The following is a 9,406-nucleotide window of genomic DNA, read 5'->3' on the forward strand; positions in this document are numbered from 1 at the left end:
CTTCTCCCAATTGCTAGCAAGACATACGAGAGAAAGGTTCTCCAATTGATTGATTTCGGTCAAAGACAAATTCACAAACAGTTGGTAGGTCCACAATTGCAGCTAGCCTTTCCTTCCTTTGTCAGCAATGTATTCGAGAGAAAGGATTCAATTCTTTGATGTCTCAATTTTGTCAAGCCTAAACAAAACTCACCAAATTTTTCAAAGTCAACCACAGAGGCAAGGTAATACCGAGTCTAGGTAAAAGGATCCTGGCTCTCGTCTCCTCCCTCCGTTACAAAGCTACCGCCCCTCTACGAAAGGCCTGACACTCCAAAACCTAAGCCACGCGAGAATACTAAATTCTCCCTCAATTGTGGTCCCCAGTTCAAGGAGAGGATTTTTTCCCTTTTTGGAAATTGTTATTTGTTTTTAAAATTAAAACAAGACTCCCTCAAAATATAATAAAATAAAATCTATTACAATTAGATTTCTTCAGCTTCTCAAGCGGGCCCCACGTACGATGAATCTTCCAAAAGCTGAATTTAAACACTTTTCAGCATCCATTCCTGCAATTAGCATCAAAACAAAATATTAGTAGAATCCACCCAATTAATGAAAATACTTAGTCAATTCATTGTGCAATAATGCCCAAAATACCCACTAAAATGTACCCTATCATTAAGAAAAGTATCAACAGTCAAATCTGACTAAGGATATTCATTTTGAATTAGCGAAGATGAAACCCAAATAGTTAAACTTGACTATTGAAACTCTGATCACATCTTGGACCCACAAGTCCAGGGAGTGAGCGTGACATTATATCTTTAGAAGGATTAAATAAATATTCTTGTTAATCTTGTGCACCCACTGGAAAATGTTTCTAGTTCTAGACATCATCTTTAAACCATTTTTATGAAGAAAAGTACTTCAGGGTTTGGGGCACTTTCAAGTAAGCTCAGCAAAATTTCCCACGTACAAATTCAGAGAATATCTGCAATATCATAATCAGAAGCTTCAAGCACTAAAGCTTGAATGCGAAAATGGCCAACGGCTGCAAAAAGTAGAGAGCTTGCATGCGAACAAGAAGTAATGTCAAGTATAAAGCTTCTAACAATATCCGACTCATGAGAGGAAAATTCTCTAAAGCTTAGAATCAATGCCAAAAAGTACATGAACAAGATATAAGGAAACCATGCTATACCTTGAGAATGTTTTCAGACAAAAAGAGAGATTTCACAATCTGCATGCGCCCAACAAATTTAAGAGCATGCTGATGAAGTAAATCAATTTTCCTTCCAAGATAACTGGGAGATCCAACGTGCAATACTTTTGCATATAAAGACTTGAGTTTTCAAATAAAATCTACACGATTCAATTCTAGTTGAAATTTTTAAGATTTGCAGCATCTACACCAACTTCATGCTTTCCACTCACATAATAGGATGAATGTTCAGGATTGGATGACTTTGCAGTAATAGCAAAACATCTCTACTATACTAAGGACACCAGAAAGGCAGAGAGGAAAAAGTTTTCAGAGAAGGAGTCAAGAAATAAAGATTTTGGGTATGGAGAAGAGCCCAACAGAAACAATTCTTCAGGCCAATGACACCCCTGAATAAGCCTATTAACAGTGCCTTAATCAACAAATCCAAAGCCCTCCAAATGCATGACCTTAACACTTGGTAAAGAAACCAATTCAGGAATAATCAAATCCAAATTCCTATTTGTTTTCAAACTAACTAGTGCTTGGCACGGAAACATCCTAGGAGTAGATATTAAATACTGGGAAACTACAGTAGTTTTCACTATTATATAGTCTCCCACCAAAATCTCAAGTTCTTTGACATTAATTTGAAGCACAGAAGCAATTAACCGGTCAATTTGGAATCTATGAATTTCATCTAATTTTGCCAGGTACAGACAAAATTTTTTAAAAGAAGCCCCTTTTCATGGATGAATAACTCGATCCCAAAATCTAAAGGATTATAGAACCATCCAATCATAGTCATGTTTGGTGCCTTTATAGTAATTATATAACATAAGATATATATTGGACAGTGAAGTGAAAAGAAATCTACATTTGCTGGACAAGATTGACATGGCTGGCTGCAGCACTTTTGGTAGGGAAAAACAACAGAATGTGTAGAAGAAGAGACATAGAAAGAAGTAAAATGAAGTCATACATACCTGCAGGGAGTGGTGACGTACGTCAAGTGACATCACACTTTGTAACCAATGAATAAGCTCAAAAGCCTGCTGACTACGAAACAACAAGCCACTTTCAGTTCCTTCTGCGTTGTGATGCGACAATGAAATTGTGGCTCTAACAAGAGACTTCAGTTCTTGAATGAACGCTACTCTTTGAGCATCAATTTCATACACCAAATCTTTTCAGTCTCGAGACATTTAGCATAAACTTATGATTTCCAAATCCACTGACTTCAAGATATTTTTAGGCTGTTACGCTCAATTACATGGTTGTAGCGTCCTCCCAAACTAGTAAGTCTTAAGTTTTTTCAATGAAGGACTAGATAAATCAACCACTTCAATTATAACAGACAAACTATGGAAAACTAAATACAATTCTCCAAGAGATGGGCATCCACGAATAAGTCTTGGAAAGTAATTTTCATCTACTAATCCCACAGGTCCTGTCAAGTGCAACACCTTGAGATTTGGCAAAAAAACTGAAGTGGGAACAAGAAGATTCACTTGCCTTGATAGTTTCATGGTTACCAGAGTTTTGCAAATGAATATTTCGATAGGAAACAATCGTCACACTGAAGTGCAGCAGATATAAAGAATTCCAGCCCCATCTAAAATCTTTCCACCAGCCTATCGACACAGACACTCAATTTTCTAAAACAAAAGTAGTTTGAGCTGAGTGTTGTTACACATGGCGTCGCCCGGACTCGAACCGGAGACCTTCAGTGTGTTAGACTGAAGTGATAACCAACTACACCACGACACCAGACGTTTGAACGGTTGTCTTGTCATCCTAAGGAATTATAATTGAGACAACAAAAGCATGTTTTTGATCAAGTAACTTAATTACCGAGAAATGTATTAGTATATTAGTCTTGTGTAATATGATGAGTAGACTTTGTCAGTTTGATTTCCAGGTAGGGAGAAGCAAACCTGCATATTATTTAACAACTACACCACGAGGAAAATTTTAACCAAAAAAAGTGAGAACCTGTAATTGACTGGTGGGTAATGCATTTGGGATTAGCTAATTGAGAAAACAGACCCCATTTCAGCAGGCTTCTCATGTTGACGATGAATCTTTTGATAGATCTTCTTTTTTTTTTTTTTTTGTCGAAACGATAGGAATATATTGATTGGAAAAGGATTATACACAGGCGAGACTAGCTCGATGCTATACAAAGTGCATTTTGCACTATAGATTGGGGTTAACCCATTCTACATCAAAATAATTGCTCAAGGCTTGAGCACTAAACAAACAACTTAGATCATTCCTTCTATATTTTCCTATGCAAAAGGAGCATTTGTAAAACATTTTACTTAGCTCGCGGATGTCCTCTATTAGGGTAGCTAACCACAAGCCAACTGTTTTTGTTCCATGTATTTGCTGCAGCAGGTCCATATTAGGAACTCCAATACATACCAGCCTCCATCCTTGTTCTGTTGCTTTGATCAGGGCCCATTTAACACCTTCAGCTTCATGTTGAACTTGGTTTGAGCTTTCTCTTTCTCTCATTTTCCATCCCATCACATCCTGCCCTCTACAATCAGCTGCTACAATACCATATCCAATGGATTTTGATGCCTTGTTCCACTTGGTTGCTATTCTTAACTGCATTCCTGCTATTCTGTTGTCTGGAGTTTGGGTCGGTTCTTGTTCATTCCTGTGAAGTGAAGCTGTTGTTGATTCAGTACTACAGCTCCTTGTCTTTTTGGTCCCATCGTTGAACTCCATCCATGCATTCCAGGCTTTGGTGATTACTTGTCCTGGCTCATGTGTTTTGTTGTTAAACTCTTTATCATTCCTACTTTTCCAGATATGCCACAGAATGTAAGCTGTGAGAGATATATGGTCTATCCCTTGATCTCTTTGGATTGCTTCAGATAATGCCGTCCACCATCTGTTGAAATTCCCAGTCAGCTCCTGGATCCCATCCCATTGTACTGGTGCAACTTTCCAGACCTCCTTAGCTTTCTTGCACTTCAGAAGAAGATGTTCCAACGTTTCTAGCTCCTCCCCACAGCCTGAGCATATAGGGTCTCCTTTAGACATTCTCCTCCAGATTAATTCCTTGATTAGAATTGCTTCTTTCAGGCTTTTCCATATGAAAATCTTAACTTTGTGACTGATTTTTAGTTTCCACAGCACTCTCCACATGTCAGTCCTCCTTGGTCTATAGCTAGCCTCAATTCTTTCTCTTTCCCCTCTACCCTCCTGTTCATTCTTAGCTTGGATTACCTTGTAGCCTGATTGCACCGTATATTCCCCTTTCTGATTTTCTGTCCAGAAGATATTGTCCTCTCTTCCTGTGATGCTTATGGGAATCTTGAGAATGTTTTCAGCATCCTCCTTTTTGAAGTTTTTGAAAATGAGGTTTCTGTTCCACCTGTAGCCTTCTATCAAATCAGCAACTTTCTGAACTTGGCAGTCTCCTGGCTTAGTTGTGATTGGCCTCCCTAAATGTTGGTTTGGGATCCATTGATCATCCCAGATTCTAGTAGAAAGGCCATTCCCTATCCTTTTTCGAATTCCCCATTGAAGCTCTTCTCTTGCACTCATAATGCTTTGCCAAAACCATGAGGCATTGTTGGGGGTTCTGGAATCCAAGACACTACAATTTGGGAAATACTTACTTTTCAGAATTCTGCTGGATAACAGATTTGGATTTCTGATGATTCTCCAAATCTGTTTAGCCAGCAGAGCTCTATTGAAACTTTGAATGTCCTGGAATCCCATACCACCTCGTTTTTTCTCCCTTGTCAGCTGCTTCCAAGCTACCCAGTGCACCTTATTCTTGTTGTCTTTTTTTCCCCACCAGAAATTGGAAAGCATAGAGCTTATCTCTTTGCACAACCTGCAAGGTAGTTTGAAACAAGACATTGTGTAATTAGGCATTGCCATAGCCACAGCTTTGATCAGAATTTCTTTCCCAGCTGAGCTTAGAAGCTTGTTTTTCCAACTTAGCATTCTTCTTTTGATGTTATCCTTTATGTAACCAAACAGCTGTCCCTTAGACCTTGAAATCACCATAGGCAGCCCTAAGTATTTCCCTTGCGATACTGGTTGGATCCCTCCTAGTTCCATACACACTTCCTCCTTAGTTGCCACATCCACATTTTTGCTAAAAAACACACTGGACTTGTCTAAGTTAACCATCTGCCCAGATTCTTGTTCATATACCTCTAGTATCCTCTTCAGCTCCTTTGCTTCTTGAGAGTTAGCTTTGCAAAAAATCAGGGAGTCATCAGCGAAGAAAAGGTGGGTTATAGAGGGGCCATGTCTGCTTATCTTCATGCCTGCCATGCTTCTTGTCTGCATTGCTTTCTTCAGTAGACTGGAGAAGCCTTCTGAGCATATGAGGAATAAATAAGGTGACAGAGGATCACCTTGCCTTAATCCTCTTTCAGGTACAATGTATTCCTTACACTCTCCATTGATGTTAAAAGAAAAGGAGACTGTATTTATGCACTTCATTATCCAAGTTATCCATTTCTCACAGAATCCCATTTTTCCCATAATATCTTGCAAAAATTGCCATTCAACTCTGTCATAAGCCTTAGACATATCAAGCTTCACAGCCATAAATGCATCCTTATCATATCTTTTATTTTTGAGATGATGCAAGTACTCATGAGAGGTAATGATGTTATCTAGAATGTGTCTCCCAGGGATGAAAGCAGATTGATTAATGCTAATGCAATGATGCAGAATAGGTTTGAGCCTATTGACAAGGATCTTGGCAATAACTTTATAAATCACACTACAAAGGCTAATGGGTCTGTATTGCTTGATATTAATGGGACATGGGACCTTTGGGATCAAGGAAATGATGGTATGGTTAATAGCCTTTAGCATATTGCCGGAATGAAAAAAGCTTTTAATAGCATTTACCAGGTCTCCTTTGATTATATCCCAGAATTTTTGGAAAAAAAGGGGGGACATCCCATCTATGCCAGGAGCCTTGTTGCTATCCATAGAGAAGATTGCAGATTTGATTTCCTCTTCTGTTACTACCTTAGTTAAATCCTGGTTCATAGCCTCAGAAATGGATTTTGGGATTCCATCTATAATCTCATGATTACTACTCTCAGTAGATTTGGTGAAGAGTTGCCTGTAGTAGCTACCAATTTCAGTTCCCAATTCATCCTCATTTTCTGTCCATGTCCCATATTCCTTTTGTAGTTTCTGCATTCTGTTAACCTTTCTTCTACTGTTTACCTGTGCATGGAAAAATTGAGTATTCTTGTTTCCTTCTTGTAGCCATTTGAGTCTGGCTTTCTGGCTCCAAAACATTTCCTCATCCCTGTAAGCTTCCTTCAGTTGCATCTTGAGCGAAGCCCTTTCCTTTCTGATACTTACCAGTGAAGATCCTTGAATCTGATCCAACTTTTCCTTTATCCTCTCAATCCTTTCCCTAGAGTTCCTATTATTATTGTTGCTCCATCTAAGTAAGGCAATTCTACAATTCCTCACTTTTGTCTTAACCTGAAACATCCTGGACCCCTCTACCTTCTTGTCCCAAACTTCCTTGATAACTTGAAGTATACCTTCTCTTTGAAGCCACCTTTTGTCAAAAAAGAATCTTTTTTCCTGTTCCTTTCCATGGGGTTAGTATCCAGAATTAAAGCACTGTGATCAGACGCATGGGACTTCAGGTGAGTGCATTTTGCCTTTCCAAAGTTCAGATTCCATTCTACACTGCTCAGTGTTCTATCAAGCCTCTGTTTAATCTCACCATCCCCTTCCCAATTATTACTCCATGTCCAAGGCTGTCCTTCATAGCCAATGTCGATCAGCTGATTTTCATGGATAAAGTTCCTGAAGTCAGTGGAGGTCCATTCTTCTCTTATTCTTCCTCCCGACTTTTCCTCATTGGAGCAGATGTCATTGAAATCCCCTACAATTATCCATTTGTTACCCCATAAATGTTTCCTTCTTTGAATGACCGATCACTGTTGTTTCCTTATTGAGTCATCACAGCTGGCATAGATCCCAACTATCCACCAGTCACTATTGCTGCTTTGGTCCTCTACATGAGCCTCTAGAGTGAAGGCCGTGTGTTGTACCTGCAGTAGTTTGGTGTGTGCACTCCAGTATAGGACCATACCTCCTGCTTTGTCCATCGATTCCACTATATAGCTGTGCTCATAATTTAGGATCCTCTGGACCTTTTCCATATATCGTTTCCTATTCTTAGTTTCACAAAGAAACATCACTTCTGGGGAGAGGAGTCGCTTGTACTCCTTCAAGTGGGGAACTGTCAAGGGGCTCCCTGCACCTTGGCAGTTCCACACCATAACCTTCATGGATCACTTGGGGTCCAGTGAAGGCTGGCACCCACCCCTTCCTTTAAAACTTCTGTTTCCATTACTTGGTCTCCCCCTTTGCTTTTTTTCAGGATGTGTTCGCTTGCTCCAGATTCTGTCATATCTTCATCTTCCACAGCCAATTTCCTTTTGGCCGTTCCTACTTGGCTCAGACAATTACTGTCAATCTGCTGCAAAGCCTTCCTTCCTCTTCCCATTGATACCCTTGCTGTTTTTCTTGTTTTTCTTTCTTGTCTCTGAGGATGTTCTCCTTGAGGGCCTTTGCTGTTTTGGCCCTCTTGTTTACCTTGTACCTCACTAGGCATAGTACGGTAACTGCCATCTTCTTGGATATTCATATCAGCTTTTTGCACTGGTTCTAGCAGCTCCCTATCCATCATTACCTCATCATCTCCATTAATTTCTTGGAGTTCTGGTTTTTTTGCATCTTTCCATCTCTTTTAGAAGCTCCATCATCTTGTTACTGCTGGATTGTTGAGCTCCTGCCTAGACTTTCTCCAAAGTTATTTCCTCCACATTGTCCCTATCTGCCTGGTTTTCTACTCTCTTTTCCTTGCTAACCAAAGCCTGGACCTGTAGTTCCACATTCAAATTACTTGGACTATGTTCCACTCTCTCCTTTAGTTTATTTATTCCCTTGTCCCTTTCTTCCAGAAATTCCTTTCCCATTGGAGTTGTGGACTCATATTCCTCTTCCTGCCTTTTTGATTCTTTCCTCACCAGTTCTCCGTTTTCCACCCCCTAGTATTGCCTCTTAGATGGAGATTTGTAATAGTTCTTCTCCTTTTGGGGTGATGATTTTCCAAATTGTACTCTCATCCATGGTCCATACTGATTCTCTTGCTGATCATTCCCTACTAGTATCTTAGACTGACATCCCTTTTCACTGTGGCCTATAATCCCACATGTGTAGCAGAAATCAGGACACCTTTCATATTTGAACTTAATCTATCTTTTTTGACCATTCATTTTGATTGTTGTTCCACGAAGCAGAGGGTGGAATATGTCAGCCATGACCAAGGCCTTCATATGCTTTCCTTCTTTGCCTCCATTCTGTGGGATAACTACTTCCCTGACTTCCTTAAACACTACACCTACTTTCTTCCTACCTCCTTGGAGATGCAATGTAAGGGAAGATTCCACATTTGAACCCAAAGTGGTGCTATACTGAAGGCATTAGGATCGTCCTCAATCCCCTCATACTACCTACTCAGCACAAGTATCTGGTTATCTAAAATCCAAGGCCCTCCATTGATTATCCTTTCTCTAATATCCTCCCCTTGAATTCCGAATTGGAAGAAATTTGGCCCTAGTTCAGTTACTTTGAGCTCTTTCGGATAACCCCAAGCACTTGCCACAAAATTTTTAACCCCAGTGTAGTTAGCTATCTTATCACCCCTGATTCTTCCCAACAAATTGGTATGACATTCCTGCCTACCTGTGCGGGCATCCCCTGCATCCAGATCAGTCACACTGTATTCATGGCTATTTAAAGCAAACTTTTGCATGATTTCAGTCAACTCTTCAGCCATTGTAGTAATATGATATTTAGATGGAAACCCACACTCTCTGAAATATGAAAAGGATCTAACCAAGCTTATACAGATGCGCACTCAAATCTGCAAACTTCCACTAGGTAAATGCCTTTCTGGGAGAAACACATACACGGAAGACACCAAAGAAGAAGAAAGGAAACGATAAAAGTAACTAATGCAGAGGAAAAAGTTAAGGGATAAAACCTAAGAGAACCTCAGACATTAAAGCATGCATTTATGGCTGTAAAACCTGTTCAGCGCCGGTCCAACTTCTTAGCTCCGACCAGCTATAAATAGTATGTCCGAAGCTCCTGGACCCTGGCACCTTTTGTTCCGACACCCACCAACATTAGCAC

At 39.9% G+C, this 9,406-nt stretch overlaps 1 protein-coding gene and 1 non-coding gene across 2 annotated transcripts; both read right to left on the reverse strand.

The window, feature by feature from the left end:
• Window positions 1-962: 962 nt before the first annotated feature.
• On the reverse strand, window positions 963-7,494 carry LOC113765775. The gene is made up of 4 exons (XM_027310027.1): window positions 7,167-7,494; window positions 6,698-7,085; window positions 3,543-6,611; window positions 963-1,128 (listed from the first exon to the last, which is right to left on the reverse strand). Exons 1-4 carry the CDS (start codon window positions 7,492-7,494, stop codon window positions 963-965), a joined length of 3,951 nt encoding a protein of 1,316 aa, XP_027165828.1.
• TRNAV-AAC lies at window positions 2,880-2,953 on the reverse strand. The gene has a single exon. It is a non-coding gene; the product is annotated as a tRNA-Val (tRNA).
• Window positions 7,495-9,406: the final 1,912 nt, after the last annotated feature.

This window comes from Coffea eugenioides, chromosome 1, assembly GCF_003713205.1.
Source record: "Coffea eugenioides isolate CCC68of chromosome 1, Ceug_1.0, whole genome shotgun sequence".
Lineage (NCBI taxonomy): Eukaryota > Viridiplantae > Streptophyta > Magnoliopsida > Gentianales > Rubiaceae > Coffea > Coffea eugenioides.

What these genes read in the sequence shown, in the direction of transcription:
- LOC113765775 (XM_027310027.1), bottom strand. Translation starts at nt 7,494, where the DNA reads ATGAAGGTTATGGTGTGGAACTGCCAAGGTGCAGGGAGCCCCTTGACA. An exon ending in AGTTGGGATCTATGCCAGCT is followed by an intron (nt 7,086 to 7,166) that starts GTGATGACTCAA and finishes GGATAATTGTAG; the next exon opens with GGGATTTCAATGACATCTGC. An exon ending in AGGAAGTTTGGGACAAGAAG is followed by an intron (nt 6,612 to 6,697) that starts GTAGAGGGGTCC and finishes CAATAATAATAG; the next exon opens with GAACTCTAGGGAAAGGATTG.